The sequence below is a fragment of the Oncorhynchus clarkii genome, chromosome 5, assembly GCF_045791955.1.
Source record: "Oncorhynchus clarkii lewisi isolate Uvic-CL-2024 chromosome 5, UVic_Ocla_1.0, whole genome shotgun sequence".
In the NCBI taxonomy this organism is placed as follows: Eukaryota; Metazoa; Chordata; class Actinopteri; order Salmoniformes; family Salmonidae; genus Oncorhynchus; species Oncorhynchus clarkii.
The window spans coordinates 2,803,841-2,825,320 of record NC_092151.1 but is presented as its reverse complement, the minus strand read 5'-3'; the positions used below and the strand labels follow the sequence as shown (position 1 = coordinate 2,825,320).

At 41.1% G+C, this 21,480-nt stretch overlaps 1 protein-coding gene across 1 annotated transcript; it reads left to right on the top strand.

Annotated features, from left to right (window-relative positions):
* The first annotated feature begins 1,075 nt into the window (after window positions 1-1,075).
* On the top strand, window positions 1,076-10,776 carry LOC139408257 (dnaJ homolog subfamily C member 25-like). Its single transcript, XM_071151939.1, has 4 exons — window positions 1,076-1,395; window positions 4,147-4,299; window positions 6,436-6,906; window positions 10,465-10,776. The coding sequence occupies exons 1-4, from the start codon at window positions 1,096-1,098 to the stop codon at window positions 10,585-10,587; spliced, it is 1,047 nt and encodes a 348-aa protein (XP_071008040.1). The 5' UTR covers window positions 1,076-1,095; the 3' UTR covers window positions 10,588-10,776.
* The last annotated feature ends 10,704 nt before the right edge of the window (window positions 10,777-21,480 follow it).

The window sequence follows — 21,480 nt, the reverse complement described above, 5'->3', positions numbered from 1 at the left end:
CCAACAGGCTGCTTAGCATACGATAAAAAAACAAACAGTAAAACAGGCTGCTTAGCATACGATAAAAAACAAACAGTAAAACAGTCTGCTTAGCATATGATAAAAAAACAAACGGTAAAACAGTCTGCTTAGCATACGATAAAAAAACAAACGGTAAAACAGTCTGCTTAGCATACTTAATTGTCTGCTGATGGTCCATCAATTGTGGATGAGCTTCCCATTGTATTAAAAGCAGTCGTCTGGTTCAGAAAAGTGAACATTTACACAGTTGCAATGTATTTTCTACAAAACTATATGTTATCAATATGGAATCGTAAAATGCAACTGATATGTGTATAGATTTTCCATTTCGGTGCCCATCACTAATGGAATGGATTCATTTGATGAGGGATTGCAACTAATTAATGTACCATAAAGTGTGTTAAACCATTAATTTTTATTTTATAAATTGGGGACTGTAGTGGTGACTAGTGACTGTAGTGGTGACTGCCGTGGTGACTGTGTACCTATAGCATGGTTGATATTCATTACGATTAAATTGTAAATAATTGAGATTGTCGTTTTGACTAAAAAAAAATTACTTATGTGTTTGTTTTTTGAGTTCTGATGGTTGAATGTATATAGAGGTATTGACTTCAGGACCATGGATAGTTGAATGTATATAGAGGTATTGACTTCAGGACCATGGATAGTTGAATGTAATAGAGTTATTGACTTCAGGATCATGGATAGGCACCCCATTTTAAGCAGTTTGACCACAGTGAAAGGTCAGCAACACTCCGTATTATTCAGAGCCCCATGAAATGACATGAATAGTTCTTGCTCTATTCCATATACAGTGATTCACATTGGAACACGTTTTAAAACCCGCATGTAATGTAACTTAAATATTAACACATATGAATCATTATTCATGTTTAGACAATTATTTGTCATATATCATTAATAAATAAAGGTTATTGACACTTTTCTACCACTACGTGTGGAATTTTGGGGGGAACATTTCCGAAATCCGTAACCCGGAAGTACTTTTTATTATTTTTTATGTTGCTGACGAGACGTGGATCAAATTCTGCGACTCATCAAGTGGTGAAAATGGCTGCACTCACTGAGTGTGGTCGAAACTGTGGTCAATGGATAGGCATTATATTCATTGTGGTGGTGGTTTTCGTACCGTCTGCCACGGCGCTTATCGAGGGACTGTATTGTGGCACCCAGATTTGTTACGATGTTCTCGGTGTATCGAGAGAAGCGGTTAAATCGGACATAGCCCGGGCTTACAGACAGATAGCCAGAAAGTATCACCCGGACAGATTCTCAAGTCTTGCAGGCGAGACAAGAGAAAGTGCTCATCAAAAATTTCTGCTCATTGCGACTGCATATGAAACGTTGAAGGTAAGTGGAGAAACCTGACATTTTGATTCGTTTCAGCTCATCTTTTCAAAGTAAAACGCTGCTTCTCCGGTCAGGTAGTTTACCGTCAACTTATGCTGTATGCCAATGTGGCACTTTTCTCAACTCCGTCAAAAAAATGGCTTCAGTCAATTTGATCGTTTTGCCTTCTAGTGTAAAAATACTGTAAATGACTGTGTTATGAATTAACCTGAACAGGTTCAAAGTCGTTATCATTGGGATGGTTTTTTCCTTCACATGCAGGTAGGGGCAGCCCGAGATGTTGGGAAAAGTTGTTGTAGTGATTCAGATGAGCAGTATGTATCTGGAGGTTGACATGGTCATCTCTGAATCAGATGATCAGTATCTAATCAGAGAGGATCCACTGAAATGTGTTTTGTCAGACGAGGCAAAGTTTGGAGGGTTCATGCTTACCACTCCACATAATAGTGAGTTTACGTTGACGCGTGAGGAGGATTGGGAGAGGGTCCTTTCAGAAAGAAGTGGTAGGTATTTTTTAAGTTCCTATGGCCTATTTTGCACCGCCGATAAGCCGGGTCCAGAAAAGTTGGATCCTCAACCTCGACCTTTTAAATAAATAAAAAAAAACGAACAGTTTTTGTGTGTGTGTGTCCTTGGCCTCGATAACCACTACGGTGTTATTGCGGAAAATAGTACGCAGCATCATCTGGATAGGTGTTCGAAAAATGTTTAACATTTACCTTTATAACATTTCTGCCAAACCGTCCACGCATACAGTTTGACGCATACGTTCGATAAATCCAACGTATGAACCACACAGAACGCACTCTGCAACGCACTGCCTCTGCAAGGAAAACGCAGCGTTCCATTGGAAATGAATGTACTTCTGGTGAACCAAAATGCAATGACGCTGTCGATCACACGGAGGCGTTATGAGAGGGCAAGGCGGAAAAAGCCTTTTACACAGTGGCATGCAAGACTGTTTTAATATGAGTTATCGGAGAGAACTGTGCATGTTATCTTAAAGGCAGAACTGCACTCCAACTCTGATAGGCTTGATACATACAGTACCATGCAAAACTTTTAGAACATTCCAGGGTTTTTCTTTATTTTATTTTTTTACTATTTTCTACATTGTAGAATAATAGTGAAGACATCAAAACTATGAAATAACACATATGGAATCATGTAGTAACCAAAAAATGTACGCAAATCAAAATATATTTTATATTTGAGATTCTTCAAAGTAGCTACCCTTTGCCTTGATGACAGCTTTGCAAGGGCTTGGTATTCTCTCAACCAGCTTCATGAGGTAGTCGCCTGGAATGCATTTCAATTAACAGCTGTGCCTTGTTAAAAGTTGTGGAATTTCTTTCCTTGATGCGTTTGAGCCAATCAGAGCCAATCAAGGTAGGGGTGGTATACAGAAGATAGCCCTATTTAGTAAAATACCAAGTCCATATTATGGCAAGAACAGCTCAAATAAGCAAAGAAAAACGACAGTCCATCATTACTTTAATACATGAAGGTCAGTCAATAAGGAAGATTTCAAGAACTTTGAACATTTCTTCAAATGCAGTCACAAAAACCATCAAGCGCTATGATGAAACTGGCTCTCATGAGGACAGCAACAGGAAGGGAAGACCCAGAGTTACCTCTGCTGCAGAGGATAAGTTCATTAGAGTTACCAGCCTCAGAAATGGTCAATTAACTGCAGCTCAGATTGCAGCCCAAATAAATGCTTCACAGAGTTCAAGTAACAGACACATCTCAACATTAACTGTTCAGAGGAGACTGTGTGAATCAGACCTTCATGGTCAAATTGCTGGAAAGAAACCGCTACTAAAGGACACCAATAAGAAGAGACTTGCTTTGGCCAAGAAACACGAGCATTGGACATTAGACCAGTTGAAATCTGTCATTTGGTCTGATGAGTCCAAATTTGAGATTTCTGGTTCCAACCGCCGTGTCTTTGTGAGACGCAGAGTAGGTGAACGGATGATCTCTTTGTGTGTGGTTCCCACCGTGAAGCATGGAGGAGGAGGGGCGCTTTGCTGGTGACACTGCCAGTGATTTATTTAGAATTCAAGGCACACTTAACCAGCATGGCTACCACAGCATTCTGCAGCGATACGCCATCCCATCTGGTTTGTGTTTAGTGGGACAATCATTTGTTTTTCAACAGGACATTGCCCCAACGCACCCAGTCTGTGTAAGGGCTATTTGACCAAGAAGGAGAGTGATGGAGTGCTGCATCAGATGACCTGGCCTCCACAATCACCCGGCCTCAACCCAATTGTGATAGTTTGGGATGAGTTGTACCGCAGAGTGAAGGAAAAGCAGCCAACAAGTGCTCAGCATATGTGGTAACTCCTTCAAGACTGTTGGAAAAGCATTCCTCGTGAAGCTGGTTGAGAGAATGCCAAGAGTGTGGAACGCTGTCAAGGCAAAGGGTGGCTACTTTGAAGAATCTAGAATAGAAAATATATTTTGATTAGTTTAACACCTTTTTTTTGTTTACTATGTGTTATTTCATAGTTCTTTATGTCGTCACTATTATTCTTCAATGTAGAAAATAGTAAAAAACAAACAAACAAAAAAAAACCTTGAATGAGTAGGTGTGTCCTAACTTTTGATTGGTAGTGTACATACAGCTCTCAATCATTCCGATACGGAGATATCTTCTTGTAACTTGTATCTTAGTACATGGCCTATAGCAATTAGCTAGTCGTCATAATAGTGTTATAAGGGTAATTTCCTCCTGTGTATCAGGATGAGGACTCCCGTAGAGACTACGACTACATGCTGGACCACCCTGAAGAGTACTACAGCCACTACTACACCTACTACAGGAGACGACTGGCACCTAAAGTGGACGTACGGATTGTCATTCTGGTCACCGTGGTTGCTATATCCATCTTCCAGGTAGGATCATACACATACTCATATAGTGCACTATAAAGGGAACAGGGTGCAATAGGGCCCTGGTCCAACGTAGTGCACTATAAAGGGAACAGGGTGCAATAGGGCCCTGGTCCAACGTAGTGCACTATAAAGGGAACAGGGGGGCATTTGGGACGCAGTGTGTGCTTTCTTAATACCAATCATGAGCAGTAGAATGTCACTGTTTTGGAGGTTAGGAATGGTACCGTTTGGTAAATGTATGGTTAGGAATGGTACCGTTTGGTAAATGTACGGTTAGGAATGGTACCGTTTGGTAAATGTATGGTTAGGAATGGTACCGTTTGGTAAATGTACGGTTAGGAATGGTACCGTTTGGTAAATGTACGGTTAGGAATGGTACCGTTTGGTAAATGTACGGTTAGGAATGGTACCGTTTGGTAAATGTACGGTTAGGAATGGTACCGTTTGGTAAATGTACGGTTAGGAATGGTACCGTTTGGTAAATGTACGGTTAGGAATGGTACCGTTTGGTAAATGTACGGTTAGGAATGGTACCGTTTGGTACATGTACGGTTAGGAATGGTACCGTTTGGTACATGTACGGTTAGGAATGGTACCGTTTGGTACATGTACGGTTAGGAATGGTACCGTTTGGTACATGTACGGTTAGGAATGGTACCGTTTGGTACATAGCAGTGTGTGAATAATCAGAAAGGTTCTGATGAACCCATTTCCTCCCCAGCTCCTGAGATGCACTCTCTGAACTCTCTAAATGTCATTTCTGTTTTTCAGTGGAAACTGTTTAGGCTACAGAATAACTATGCGGACTGCAGTGGTGGAAAAAGTACCCAACTGTCAAACTAAAATACTACTGTAGTAAAAGTAAAGATACCTGAATAGAAAATGACTCAGTCACACAGTAAAATACTACTTCAGTAAAAGTCTGAAAGTATTTAGTTTTAAATCTACTTAAGGATGTAATTGTTAAAATATCATTAAGTATCAAAAGTATAAATCATTTCCAATTCCTTATTTTTAGCAAACCAAACGGCACCATTTTCTTGTTTTTATTTATTTACGGATAGCCAGGGTCACACTCCAACACTCAGACATCATTACAGATAGCCAGGGTCACACTCCAACACTCAGACATCATTACAGATAGCCAGGGTCACACTCCAACACTCAGACATCATTACAGATAGCCAGGGTCACACTCCAACACTCAGACATCATTACAGATAGCCAGGGTCACACTCCAACACTCAGACATCATTACAGATAGCCAGGGTCACACTCCAACACTCAGACATAATTTACAAACTAATCGTGTGTTTAGAGAGTCCGTCAGATCAGAGGCAGTATGGATGACCAGGGATGTTCTCTGTTTAGTGAGTCCTCCAGATCAGAGGCAGTAGAGATGACCAGGGATGTTCTCTGTTTAGTGAGTCCTCCAGATCAGAGCCAGTAGGGATGACCAGGGATGCTCTCTGTTTAGTGAGTCCTCCAGATCAGAGGCAGTAGGGATGACCAGGGATGCTCTCTGTTTAGTGAGTCCTCCAGATCAGAGGCAGTAGAGATGACCAGGGATGTTCTCTGTTTAGTGAGTCCTCCAGATCAGAGCCAGTAGGGATGACCAGGGATGTTCTCTGTTTAGTGAGTCCACCAGATCAGAGGCAGTATGGATGACCAGGGATGCTCTCTGTTTAGTGAGTCCTCCAGATCAGAGGCAGTAGAGATGACCAGGGATGTTCTCTGTTTAGTGAGTCCTCCAGATCAGAGCCAGTAGGGATGACCAGGGATGTTCTCTGTTTAGTGAGTCCACCAGATCAGAGGCAGTATGGATGACCAGGGATGTTCTCTGTTTAGTGAGTCCTCCAGATCAGAGGCAGTAGGGAGTAGGGTTGTCTTGATAAGTGCGTGAATTAGACCATGTTCCTGTCCTGCTAAGCATTCAAAATGTAACGAGTACTTTTGAGTGTATGGAGTAAAAAGTACATTTTTAAATTTTTTTTTTTAGGAATGTAGTGAAGTAAAGGTTGTAAAATAATATATAAATACTAAAGTACAGCAACCCCCAGAAACAACTTACAGTAAGTAGTTCTTTAATGTATTTTTACACCACTGCCTGATTGTGACTTAATTTTCCTCCTTCAGTACTACAGTTGGTGGGCCAGCTACACTGAAGCCATCAACTACCTATCAACGGTCCCCAAGTACCGTATCCAGGCGACAGAGATAGCCAAGCAGCTGGGTCTCCTGAACAAGACAAAAGAGAAGGGCAAGAACCGACGGTCCAAAGAGGAGATCCGGGAACAGGAAGAAGAGGTCATCCGTGACATCATCAAGAACAAGATCGACATCAAGGGAGGATACCAGAAGCCTAAAATCTTGGACATCCTGCTCTGTCAGATTGTCCTGTTCCCTTACTGCCTGTGTGCCTATGTGGTCTGGTACTGTAAGTGGATCTACAGGTTCACCATCTGCAGAGAGGAGTACGGAGACGAGGAGAAGCTCTACATCATCAGGAGGAACATGAAGATGTCTCAGTCTCAGTTCGACAGTCTGGAGGCGGAGCAGAGAGACACGTTACTGGAGAGGCAGCTCTGGATCAAAGACAACTATGAGGTCTGTAGTAATGTTGATGTAGTAGCTGTAGTAGCAGTAGCTGTAGTAGCAGTAGCTGTAGTAGCTGTAATAGTAGCAGTAGCTGTAGTAGCAGTAGCTGTAGTGGTAGTAGCAGCTGTAGTGGTAGTAGCAGCAGTAGTAGTAGTAGTAGTAGTAGCAGCTGTAGTGGTAGTAGCTGTAGTAGTAGTAGTAGTTGTAGTAGTAGTAGTAGCTGTAGTGGTAGTAGCAGCTGTAGTGGTAGTAGCAGCTGTAGTAGTAGTAGTAGTAGTAGTAGCAGCTGTGGTAGTAGTAGCAGCTGTGGTAGTAGTAGCAGCTGTAGTGGTAGTAGCAGCTGTAGTAGTAGTAGTAGTAGCAGCTGTAGTAGTAGCAGCTGTAGTAGTAGTAGTAGTAGTAGTAGCAGCTGTAGTAGTAGTAGTAGCAGCTGTAGTAGTAGTAGTAGTAGCAGTAGTAGTAGTAGCAGCTGTAGTAGTAGTAGTAGCAGCAGCTGTAGTGGTAGTAGCAGCTGTAGTGGTAGCAGCTGTAGTAGTAGTAGTAGTAGCAGCTGTAGTAGTAGTAGTAGTAGTAGCAGCTGTAGTGGTAGTAGCTGTAGTAGTTGTAGTAGTAGTAGTAGTAGCAGCTGTAGTAGTAGTAGCAGCTGTAGTGGTAGTAGCAGCTGTAGTGGTAGTAGCAGCTGTAGTGGTAGTAGCAGCTGTAGTAGTAGCAGCTGTAGTAGTAGTAGTAGTAGTAGCAGCTGTAGTGGTAATAGCAGCTGTAGTAGTAGTAGTAGTAGTAGCAGCTGTAGTGGTAATAGCAGCTGTAGTAGTAGTAGTAGTAGCAGCTGTAGTAGTAGCAGCTGTAGTAGTAGTAGTAGTAGTAGTAGCAGCTGTAGTAGTAGTAGTAGCAGCTGTAGTAGTAGCAGCTGTAGTAGTAGTAGTAGTAGCAGCTGTAGTAGTAGTAGTGGTAGCAGCTGTAGTGGTAGCAGCTGTAGTAGTAGTAGTAGTAGTAGCAGCAGCTGTAGTGGTAGTAGCAGTAGTAGCAGTAGTAGTAGTAGTAGTAGTAGTAGTAGTAGTAGTAGCAGCAGCTGTAGTAGTAGTAGTAGTAGTAGTAGTAGTAGTAGTAGTAGTAGTAGTAGTAGTAGCAGCAGCTGTAGTGGTAGTAGCAGCTGTAGTAGTAGTAGTAGTAGTAGCTGTAGTAGTAGCAGCAGCTGTAGTGGTAGTAGCAGCTGTAGTAGTAGTAGTAGTAGTAGTAGTAGCAGCAGCTGTAGTGGTAGTAGCAGCTGTAGTAGTAGTAGCAGCTGTAGTAGTAGTAGTAGTAGTTGCAGCAGCTGTAGTGGTAGTAGCAGCTGTAGTGGTAGCAGCTGTAGTAGTAGCAGCTGTAGTAGTAGTAGTAGTAGCTGTAGTAGTAGTAGTAGTAGCAGCTGTAGTAGTAGTAGTAGTAGCAGCTGTAGTAGTAGTAGTAGCAGCTGTAGTAGTAGTAGTAGTAGCAGCTGTAGTAGTAGTAGTAGTAGTAGCTGTAGTAGTAGTAGCTGTAGTAGTAGTAGTAGTAGTAGCAGCTGTAGTAGTAGTAGTAGTAGCAGCTGTAGTAGTAGTAGTAGTAGCAGCTGTAGTAGTAGTAGCAGCTGTAGTAGTAGCAGCTGTAGTAGTAGTAGTAGTAGTAGTAGTAGTAGTAGTAGTAGTAGTAGTAGTAGTAGTAGCAGCTGTAGTAGCAGCTGTAGTAGTAGCAGCAGCTGTAGTAGTAGTAGTAGCAGCAGCTGTAGTAGTAGTAGTAGTAGTAGCAGTAGTAGCAGCAGCTGTAGTGGTAGTAGTAGCAGCTGTAGTGGTAGTAGCAGCTGTAGTAGTAGTAGTAGTAGTAGTAGTAGTAGTAGTAGTAGTAGTAGTAGTAGTAGTAGTAGTAGTAGTAGTAGCAGCTGTAGTAGCAGCAGCTGTAGTGGTAGTAGTAGCAGCTGTAGTGGTAGTAGCAGCAGCTGTAGTGGTAGTAGCAGCAGCTGTAGTAGCAGCAGCTGTAGTGGTAGTAGCAGCTGTAGTGGTAGTAGCAGCTGTAGTAGTAGTAGCAGCTGTAGTGGTAGTAGTAGTAGCAGCTGTAGTAGTAGCAGCTGTAGTGGTAGTGGTAGTAGCAGCTGTGGTAGTAGTAGTAGTAGCAGCTGTAGTAGTAGTAGTAGTAGTAGCAGCTGTAGTGGTAGTAGTAGTAGCAGCTGTAGTAGTAGCAGCTGTAGTGGTAGTAGTAGTAGCAGCTGTAGTGGTAGTAGTAGTAGCAGCTGTAGTAGTAGTAGCTGTAGTGGTGGTAGTAGTAGCAGCTGTAGTAGTAGTAGCAGCTGTAGTAGTAGTAGTAGTAGTAGCAGCTGTAGTAGTAGTAGTAGCAGCTGTAGTGGTAGTAGCAGCTGTAGTGGTAGTAGTAATAGCAGCTGTAGTAGTAGCAGTTGTAGTGGTAGTAGCAGCTGTAGTAGCAGCTGTAGTAGTAGTAGTAGCAGCTGTAGTAGTAGCAGCTGTAGTAGTAGTAGCAGCTGTAGTGGTAGTGGTAGTAGTAGCAGCTGTAGTAGTAGTAGCAGCTGTAGTAGTAGTAGTAGTAGTAGTAGCAGCTGTAGTAGTAGTAGTAGCAGCTGTAGTAGTAGCAGCTGTAGTAGTAGCAGCTGTAGTGGTAGTAGTAGCAGCTGTAGTAGTAGTAGTAGTAGTAGTAGTAGCAGCTGTAGTAGTAGCAGCTGTAGTAGTAGTAGTAGCAGCTGTAGTAGTAGCAGCTGTAGTAGTAGTAGTAGCAGCTGTAGTGGTAGTAGTAGTAGTAGTAGCAGCTGTAGTGGTAGTGGTAGTAGTAGTAGCAGCTGTAGTAGTAGTAGTAGTAGTAGCAGCTGTAGTAGTAGTAGTAGTAGCAGCTGTAGTGGTAGTAGTAGTAGCAGCTGTAGTGGTAGCAGCTGTAGTAGTAGTAGTAGTTGTAGTAGTAGTAGTAGTAGCAGCTGTAGTAGTAGTAGCAGCTGTAGTGGTAGTAGTAATAGCAGCTGTAGTAGTAGCAGCTGTAGTAGCAGCTGTAGTAGTAGTAGCAGCTGTAGTAGTAGTAGCAGCTGTAGTGGTAGTGGTAGTAGTAGCAGCTGTAGTAGTAGTAGCAGCTGTAGTAGTAGTAGCAGCTGTAGTAGTAGCAGCTGTAGTGGTAGTAGTAGTAGTAGTAGCAGCTGTTGTAGTAGTAGTAGCAGCTGTTGTAGTAGTTTTAGCAGCTGTAGTAGTAGCAGCTGTAGTGGTAGCAGCTGTAGTAGTAGTAGTAGTAGTAGTAGCAGCTGTAGTAGACTACACACACAAACAGTGGAACACTTTGCACCAGATATTACAATGTTATATCAACAGAACACATTCTGTATGTGAACATTTATATCTGTTGCAAAGCATTCCACTTTCATATTATGGAAAATGAGATGTGAAAGCCCAAGGGGTGGTTTCCTGGCTCGAGATTAAGCCGAGTACTGGTACAAAAGGAAGCTCGAGAGAGAGAGAGAGAGAGAGTATCTCCATTTAAAAATAATGATGCTTTCTCTTTGGTGCCTTTAAAAAAAAGGTTTTATGTGTTTGTATATTTATATTGCATGATGTTGTTGTACAGGTATACAAGGAAGAACAGGAGGAAGAGATGAAGACGAAGATGGCCCTGGATCCCAGGTGGAAGAGGTATCGACGGTGGATGAAGAATGAAGGACCTGGACGGCTCACTTTTATTGACGATTGACAACATGCCGATCAACAATCACACCTGACTTGTGGCAATATATAAAGATACACACTGTGTTATACCGACCGATACAGGGCATTCGGAAAGTATTCAGACCCCTTGACTTTTTCCACATTTTGTTATGTTACAAACTTATTCTAAAATTGATGGAATAAATTATTTATTAAATCTACACACAATACCCCATATTGACAAAGCTAAAACGGATTTTTTTGTGTTCCCGACCAAACGATTGCTTAGTTTGGCCGGGCAGCCAGCTCTAGGAAGAGTCTTGGTGGTTCCAGACTTTTTTCCATTTTAAGAATGATGAAGGCCACTGTGTTCTTGGGGACCTTCAATGCTGCAGAAATGTTTTGGTGCCCTTCCCCAGATCTGTGCCTCGACACAATCCTGCCGTAGTAAAAATAAAAAAACATTGACATCAGTATTCAGACCTTTTACTCAGTACTTTGTTGAAGCACCTTTGGCAGCGATTACAGCCTCAAATCTTCTTGGGTATGACGCTACAAGCGTGGCACACCTATATTTGGGGAGTTTCTCCCATTCTTCTCTGCAGATCCTCTCAAACTGTCAGGATAGATGGGGAGTAGCGCTGTACAGCTATTTTCAGGTCTCCAGAGATGTTCAATTGGGTTCAAGTCCGGGCTCTGGCTGGGCATCTCAAGGACATTCAGAGACTTGTCCTGAAGTAACTCCTGCCTTGTCTTGTCTGTGTGCTTAGGGTCGTTGTCCTGTTGGAAGTGAACATTTGCCCAAGTCTGAGGTCCTGAGAGCTCTGGAGTAGGTTTTCATCAAGGATCTCTCTGTACTTTGCTCCGTTCATCTTTCCCTCAATCCTGACTCGTCTCCCAGTCCCTGCTGCTGAAAAACATCCCCACAGCATGCTGCTGCCACCACCATGCTTCACCGTAGGGATGGTGCCAGGTTTCCTCCAGACATGACGCTTGGCATTCAGGCCAAAGAGTTCAATCTTGGTTTCATTAGACCAGAGAATCTTGTTTCTCATGGTAGAGTCCTTTAGGTGCCTTTTGGCAAACTCCAAGCGGGCTGTCATGTGCCTTTTACTGAAGAGTGGCTTCCGTCTACCATTAAGGCCTGATTAGTGGAGTGCTGCAGAGATGGTTGTCCTTCTGGAAGTTTCTCCCATCTCCACAGAGGAACTCTGGAGCTCTGTCAGAGTGACCATTGGGTTCTTAGTCACCTCTCTGACCAAGGCCCTTCTTCCACGATTGCTTAGTTTGGCCGGGCGACCAGCTCTAGGAAGAGTCTTGGTGGTTCCAGACTTTTTTCCATTTTAAGAATGATGGAGGCCACTGTGTTCTTGGGGACCTTCAATGCTGCAGAAATGTGTTGGTACCCTTCACCAGATCTGTGCCTCGACACAATCCTGTCTCGGAGCTCCGTGGACAATTCCTTTGACCTCATGGCTTGGTTTCTGCTCTGACTTGCACTGTCAACTGTGGGACCTTTATATAGACAGGTGTGTGCCTTTCCAAATCATGTCCAATCAATTGAATTTATCACAGGTGGACTCCAATCAAGTTGTAGAAACAACTCAAGGATGATCAATGGAAACAGGATGCACCTGAGCTCAATTTGGAGTCTCATAGCAAAGGGTCTGAATACTTATGTAAATAAGGTACTTCTGGTTTGTATTTTTACTACATTTGCAAAAATGTCTAAACCTTGGGTAGATTGAGGAAATAAAAGTAATTCAATACATTTTAGAATAAGGCTGTAATGTATCAAAGTGGACAACAGATACACTGTGATGAAATATATACAGACACAGTGTTATACAAATACACTGTGTTTGCATACCTGAGTGTTTGTGAATACATCTACTGATGTGTGTGTGTGTGTGTGTGTGTGTGTACAGACCATTGACAATAATGCCTGTTTGTATGGATAATTATTTTCATAGATATTGTATTGGGGATGTTTTCAAGCTGATGAAAGGTACTACTGTATAACTAATAAGATGTATTGAAGCCTTATACAGCATATCGAGAGCTGAGGACTAGAAGGGTCCATCTGCAAAAAGATGATTCTGAGATAATTGGCTTGCAAGTTCTGAACCCTCATTGGTTTGAACGGTGTCGGCTATTTTTTTTACACATCTTGTGTTCTTTGGAACTTAACATGAATTGTGGTACTCGTGAATTGAGTACTATATACGTAGTGTATTATATACGTAGTGTATTTAGAGTACTATATACGTAGTGTATTTAGAGTACTATATACGTAGTGTATTTAGAGTACTATATACGTAGTGTATTTAGAGTACTATATACGTAGTGTATTTAGAGTACTATATACGTAGTGTATTTAGAGTACTATATACGTAGTGTATTTAGAGTACTATATACGTAGTGTATTTAGAGTACTATATACGTAGTGTATTTAGAGTACTATATACGTAGTGTATTTAGAGTACTATATACGTAGTGTATTTAGAGTACTATATACGTAGTGTATTTAGAGTACTATATACATAGTGTATTTAGAGTACTATATACATAGTGTATTTAGAGTACTATATACATAGTGTATTTAGAGTACTATATACGTAGTGTATTTAGAGTACTATATACGTAGTGTATTTAGAGTACTATATACGTAGTGTATTTAGAGTACTATATACGTAGTGTATTTAGAGTATTATATACGTAGTGTATTTAGAGTATTATATACGTAGTGTACTATATACGTAGTGTATTTAGAGTATTATATACGTAGTGTATGTAGAGAACATTGTATTTAGAGTACTATGAAGTATATGTAGAGAACATTGTATTTAGAGTACTATATATGTAGTAAATGTAGAGCATTGTATTTAGAGTACTATATATGTAGAGAACATTGTATTTAGAGTACTATGAAGTATATGTAGAGAACATAGTATTTAGAGTACTGTGTAGTATGTGAAAATATAGTATTTAGAGTACTATGTAGTATATGTAGAGAACATTGTATTTAGAATACTATGTAGTATATGTAGAGAACATTGTATTTAGAGTAGTACATATAGAGAACATTGTATTTAGAGTACTATGTAGTATATGTAGAGAACATTGTATTTAGAGTAGTGTATATATATAGAGAACATTGTATTTAGAGTACTATGTAGTATATGTAGAAAACGTTGTATTTAGAGTAGTGTGTATATATATAGAGAACATTGTATTTAGAGTACTATGTAGTATATGTAGAGAACATTGTATTTAGAGTAGTGTATATATATAGAGAACATTGTATTTAGAGTACTATGTAGTATATGTAGAGAACATTGTATTTAGAGTAGTGTATATATATAGAGAACATTGTATTTAGAGTACTATGTAGTATATGTAGAAAACGTTGTATTTAGAGTAGTGTGTATATATATAGAGAACATTGTATTTAGAGTACTATGTAGTATATGTAGAGAACATTGTATTTAGAGTAGTGTATATATATATAGAGAACATTGTATTTAGAGTACTATGTAGTATATGTAGAAAACATTGTATTTAGAGTACTAGGTAGTATATGTAGATAGAACCTTCTAGCCCCAACCTCTGCTGGTGTTTGTGATGCCTTTCATAATATGACCTTTCAGCTTTCTGCTCTACAGGGAAAAGCTCATGGTATGAAAGAGTCAGAAGATGGATTTAAGACCTGCATGGAGGAACTGTTCTTATTACGAAGGGTGTATCCTAAATGGAACCCTGTATAGTGCACCACTTCAGGTCAAATCTAGTGCACTATATAGTGTGCCACTTCTGGTCAAAACTAGTGCACTATATAGTGCGCCACTTCTGGTCACTCTGCTTCTAACTGTTATCCCGTCAGACACAGATTAAACCCTATTTCTGGAATCTACTGAAAGTGCTTCTTAATCCAGGAATTGTCTTAATCTGTGTATGGGAAACTTGTCTGTTATGGGTTAGAATGGAATTGGCCTTCCTGTGAATTGTCTTACCTGGGAAGGCTATTTTGAATCACAACCCGGCACAGCCAGAAGAGGACTGGCCACCCCTCATAGCCTGGTTCCTCTCTAGGTTTATAATCTCCACCCGGCACAGCCAGAAGAGGACTAAGAGGACCCCTCATAGCCTGGTTCCTCTCTAGGTTTCTTCCTAGGTTCTGGCCTTTCTAGTCAGTTTTTCCTATCCACCGTGCTTCTACACCTGCATTGCTTGCTGTTTGGGGTTTTAGGCTGGGTTTCTGTACAGCACTTTTAGATATCAGCTGATGTAAGAAGGGCTTTATAAATCAATTTGATTTGATCTGAAAGTACTGGTTCACAAAATTGTACAAAGTATTCAGATCCCAGTAAAAATGAGTCCTGGGTCTGTGATACAGTGCCTAGCGAAAGTATTCGGCCCCCTTGAACTTTGCGACCTTTTGCCACATTTCAGGCTTCAAACATAAAGATATAAAACAGTATTTTTTTGTGAAGAATCAACAACAAGTGGGACACAATCATGAAGTGAAACGACATTTATTGGATATTTCAAACTTTTTTTAACAAATCAAAAACTGAAAAATTGGGCGTGCAAAATTATTCAGCCCCCTTAAGTTAATACTTTGTAGCGCCACCTTTTGCTGCGATTACAGCTGTAAGTCGCTTGGGGTATGTCTCTATCAGTTTTGCACATCGAGAGACTGACATTTTTTCCCATTCCTCCTTGCTAAACAGCTCGAGCTCAGTGAGGTTGGATGGAGAGCATTTGTGAACAACAGTTTTCAGTTCTTTCCACAGATTCTCGATTGGATTCAGGTCTGGACTTTGACTTGGCCATTCTAACACCTGGATATGTTTATTTTTGAACCATTCCATTGTAGATTTTGCTTTATGTTTTGGATCATTGTCTTGTTGGAAGACAAATCTCCGTCCCAGTCTCAGGTCTTTTGCAGACTCCATCAGGTTTTCTTCCAGAATGGTCCTGTATTTGGCTCCATCCATCTTCTCATCAATTTTAACCATCTTCCCTGTCCCTGTTGAAGAGAAGCAGGCCCAAACCATGATGCTGCCACCACCATGTTTGACAGTGGGGATGGTGTTTTCAGGGTGATGAGCTGTGTTGCTTTTACGCCAAACATAACGTTTTGCATTGTTGCCAAAAAGTTCAATTTTGGTTTCATCTGACCAGAGCACCTTCTTCCACATGTTTGGTGTGTCTCACATGTTTGGTGTGGCTTGTGGCAAACTTTAAACGACACTTTTTATGGATATCTTCTTGCCACTCTTCCATAAAGGCCAGATTTGTGCAATATACGACTGATTGTTGTCCTATGGACAGAGTCTCCCACCTCAGCTGTAGATCTCTGCAGTTCATCCAGAGTGATCTTGGGCCTCTTGGCTGCATCTCTGATCAGTCTTCTCCTTGTATGAGCTGAAAGTTTAGAGGGACGGCCAGGTCTTGGTAGATTTGCAGTGGTCTGATACTCCATCCATTTCAATATTATCGCTTGCACAGTGCTCCTTAGATGTTTAAAGCTTGGGTAATCTTTTTGTATCTAAATCCGGCTTTAAACTTCTTCACAACAGTATCTCGGACCTGCCTGGTGTGTTCCTTGTTCTTCATGATGCTCTCTGCGCTTTTGACGGACCTCTGAGACTATCACAGTGCAGGTGCATTTATATGGAGACTTGATTACACACAGGTGGATTGTATTTATCCTCATTAGTAATTTAGGTCAACATTGGATCATTCAGAGATCCTCACTGAACTTCTGGAGAGAGTTTGCTGCACTGAAAGTAAAGGGGCTGAATAATTTTGCACGCCCAATTTTTCCGTTTTTGATTTGTTAAAAAAGTTTGAAATTTCCAATAAATGTCGTTCCACTTCATGATTGTGTCCCACTTGTTGTTGATTCTTCACAAAAAAATACAGTTTTATATCTTTATGTTTGAAGCCTGAAATGTGGCAAAAGGTCGCAAAGTTCAAGGGGGCCGAATACTTTCGCAAGGCACTGTATTAGTTCTACCCCCATCCTTTACTTTAAATATTGACTTTGTTGCATGTTAACAGCCAACCAATCAAGCTTCATTTGACCTATACTGTAATAGCATGGTATATTGCGGAGTAGTTGGGTATGTGTTGATATTTGTTGGATTGAAACACAAACATTATATATTTTTTTAAATGAAACCAGAGATTCTTGTTGGTATTATCATGGTACTGCATTGGGTTTACTTGTGTTTAAAATCACTGTCAGTCTCTGTCTGTGTCCCACTATTTCATATAGACCTGCGATACTTTTGACCAGGGCACATAAGACTTTGGTCAAAAGTAGTGTACTATATAGGGAATTAGGCTTTGACCCAAATACACCACCTATGTTTGTTTATCATGTAACCATAACATGATGAAATCAAATCTGCCCCTCAGACTGTGGTTGCTACACATCATTTACAATTCGATGCTAAATCAACTCTGTAGTATATGTTATAGTAATTAGCAACATCAACAAGAATTTAGTGAGGTTCAACTATTTCTCACTTAGTTGGAAGTCATGTTTCGGTGAGAAATATTTGGGGGAGGGAAACATTTTTATTTCTAAACATATTCAAATAATAGTATATATTAAATGTCAGGGTACATGCCATTACAAAAAAAACTTAAAAACGTCATAAACGGAATGTATTGCTTGACTGCTGGACACGTGATACAACCCGACGCTTCAAACCTTTTGCGTTCCAGCGGAAGTCATCCGTCGTTAGTGGAGCTGTCCGCAACGATCCGTTGCTAAAGGAAAGACGGGCTGAAACTTTTTGCGTAGTTGGATTTCGGGTATATAAATTGCATATACGATGATTGTAAACGTGTGGGTGATGATGATGTCACGCCAGCTACTTCGAACAGTTTCAGGCAGCGCTTGTGTTGTCCACTATGATGTGATGCTGTGACCAACATTGGCCTGGATGCTTCCTACATAGAAAATGACGTTTTTATTAATTTAGTAGCCTAAGCTAAATAAAATGTAAAAAATTGCACGGTTGTCTGTCACTTATTATTAATGCTATGCTATTACTATTTTACGATATTAAAAGGGCTGCTGTCAAAAATAGCAACATTTAGCTAAATTGTGTCTCTTGACGTTCTGGTCATTTGTCAACCGTGCCTTTGCTGTTTCTATCATCGCAGTGATTTACGGTATTTACACGGTAATTACAGTGTATTCGGAAAGTATTCAGACCTTTGACTTCTTCTACATTTTTTTTAACATTACAGCGTATTTTAAAATGGAGAAGGAAAAAAAAATCATCAATCTACACACAATATCCCATAATGACAGCGAAAACAGCTTTGTAGAAATGTTTGCACATTTACAAAAAACAAAAATACCTAAGTATTCAGACCCTTTGCTATGAGACTTGACATTGAGTTCAGGGTGCATCCTGTTTCCATTGATCATCCTTGAGATGTTTCTACAACTTGATTGATGTGCACCTGTGGTTAAATTGCTTGGACATGATTTGGAAAGGCACACGCCTGTATATAAGGCCCCACAGTTGACAGTGCATGTCATAGCAAAAACTAAGTCACTCTGACAGAGTTCCAGAGTTCCTCTGTGGAGATGGGAGAACCTTCCAGAAGGACAATCATCTCAGCAGCACTCCACCAATCAGGCAGCACTCCACCAATTTATGGTTGAGTGGCCAGACGGAAGCCACTCTTCAGTAAAAGGCACATGACAGCCAGCTTGGAGTTTGCTAAAAGGAACCTAATGGACTCTCAGACCATGAGAAACAAGATTCTCTGGTCTGATGAAACCAAGATTGAACTCTTTGGCCTGAATGCCAAGCATCACATCTGGAGGAAACCTGGCACCATCCCTACGGTGAAGCATGGTGGTGGCAGCCTCATGCTATGGGGATGTTTTTCAGCAGCAGGGACTGGGAGACTAGTCAGGATCAAGGGAAAGATGAACGGAGCAAAGTACAGAGAGATCCTTGATGAAAACCTGCTCTAGAGTAGGCCAATTTAAAAAAAAATATACTTTTTTGTTTTTACTGTGCCTGCTTAAACAGTACATATTGGCTACCATCACTCAATGTCTATAGTATGCTCTCTGGTATGCAATCTGGTTTCCACTCAGGTTATGGATGTGTCACTGCATCCTTAAAGGTCCTCAATGATGTCATCATTGCCCTTGATTCTAAGCAGTGTTGTGCTGCTATTTTTATTGACTTGGCCAAAGCTGTTGATACGGTAGACCATTCCATTCTTGTGGGCCGACTAAGCAGTATTGGTGTCTCTGAGGGGTCTTTGGCCTTGTTTGCTAACTACCTCTCTCAAAGAGTGCAGTGTATAAAGTCAGAATTTGCCGTCTCAGCCACTGCCTGTCACCAAGGGAGTACCCCAAGGCTCAATCCTAGGCAAATTACATCAACAACATAGCTCAGGCAGTAGGAAGCTCTCTCATCCATTTATATGCAGATCATACCGTCTTATACTCAGCTGGCCTCTCCCCGGATTTTGTGTTAAATGCTCTACAACAAAGCTTTCTTAGTGTCCAACAAGCTTTCTCTACCCTTAACCTTGTTCTGAACACCTCCAAAACAAAGGTCATGTGGTTTAGTAAGAAGAATGCCCCTCTCCCCACAGGTGTGATGACTACCTCTGAGGGTTTAGAGCTTGAGGTAGTCACCTCATACAAGTACTTTGGTGTATGGCTAGACGGTATACTGTCCTTCTCTCAGCACATATCAAATCTGCAGGCTACAGTTAAATATAGACTTGGTTTCCTCTATCGTAATCGCTCCTCTTTCACCCCAGCTGCCGAACTAACCCTGACTCAGATGACCATCCTACCCATGCTGGATTTCGGAGACATTATTTATAGATCGGCAGGTAAGGGTGCTCTCGAGTGGCTAGATGTTCTTTACCATTCGGCCATTAGCCACCAATGCTCCTTATTGGACACATCACTGCACTCTATGCTCCTCTGTAAACTGGTCATCTCTGGATACCCGTCACAAGACCCACTGGTTGTTGCTTATTTATAAAACCCTCTTAGGCCTCACTCCCCCCTATCTGAGATATCTACTGCAGCCCTCATCCTCCACATACAACACCCGTTCTGCCAGTCACATTCTGTTAACGGTCCCCAAAGCACACACATCCCTGGGTCGCTCCTCTTTTCAGTTCGCTGCAGCTAGCGACTGGAACGAGCTGCAACAAACACTCAAACTGGACAGTTTTATCTCCAATCTCTTCATTCAAAGACTCAGTCATGGGCACTCTTACTGACAGTTGTGTCTGCTTTGTGTGATGTATTGTTGTCTCTACCTTCTTGCCCTTTGTGCTGTTGACGTTTCCCAATAATGTTTGTACCATGTTTTTGCGCTGCTACCATGTTGTGTTGCTACCATGTTGTGTTGTCATGTGTTGCTGCCTTGTTGTGTTGTCTTTAGGTCTCTCTTTATGTAGTGTTGAGTCTCTCTTGTCGTGATGTGTGTTTTGTCCTATATTTTATAGTTATTTTTTTAATACCAGGCCTCCGTCCCCGCAGGAGGCCTTTTGCCTTTTGAAGGCCTACCATTTGTAAATAATAATTTGTTCTTAACTGACTTGCCTAGTTAAATAAAGGTTAAATAATAAAAATAATAAAAAACGTTTTTCTTACTAGTTTAATAGACGTAATAGAAAGGTCTGACTTTTCTATTTGGGGAGGTCATAGGTCATTCACACTGACTTACCTTTTCTATTTGGGGAGGTCATAGGTCATTCACACTGACTTACCTTTTCTATTTGGGGAGGTCATAGGTCATTCACACTGACTTACCTTTTCTATTTGGGGAGGTCATAGGTCATTCACACTGAGTTACCTTTTCTATTTGGGGAGGTCATAGGTCATTCACACTGACTTACCTTTTCTATTTGGGGAGGTCATAGGTCATTCACACTGACTTACCTTTTCTATTTGGGGAGGTCATAGGTCATTCACACTGACTTACCTTTTCTATTTGGGGAGGTCATAGGTCATTCACACTGACTTACCTTTTCTATTTGGGGAGGTCATAGGTCATTCACACTGACTTACCTTTTCTATTTGGGGAGGTCATAGGTCATTCACACTGACTTACCTTTTCTATTTGGGGAGGTCATAGGTCATTCACACTGAGTTACCTTTTCTATTTGGGGAGGTCATAGGTCATTCACACTGACTTACCTTTTCTATTTGGGGAGGTCATAGGTCATTCACACTGACTTACCTTTTCTATTTGGGGAGGTCATAGGTCATTCACACTGACTTACCTTTTCTATTTGGGGAGGTCATAGGTCATTCACACTGACTTACCTTTTCTATTTGGGGAGGTCATAGGTCATTCACACTGACTTACCTTTTCTATTTGGGGAGGTCATAGGTCATTCACACTGACTTACCTTTTCTATTTGGGGAGGTCATAGGTCATTCACACTGACTTACCTTTTCTATTTGGGGAGGTCATAGGTCATTCACACTGACTTACCTTTTCTATTTGGGGAGGTCATAGGTCATTCACACTGACTTACCTTTTCTATTTGGGGAGGTCATAGGTCATTCACACTGACTAACCTTTTCTATTTGGGGAGGTCATAGGTCATTCACACTGACTTACCTTTTCTATTTGGGGAGGTCATAGGTCATTCACACTGACTTACCTTTTCTATTTGGGGAGGTCATAGGTCATTCACACTGACTTACCTTTTCTATTTGGGGAGGTCATAGGTCATTCACACTGACTTACCTTTTCTATTTGGGGAGGTCATAGGTCATTCACACTGACTTACCTTTTCTATTTGGGGAGGTCATAGGTCATTCACACTGACTTACCTTTTCTATTTGGGGAGGTCATAGGTCATTCACACTGACTTACCTTTTCTATTTGGGGAGGTCATAGGTCATTCACAC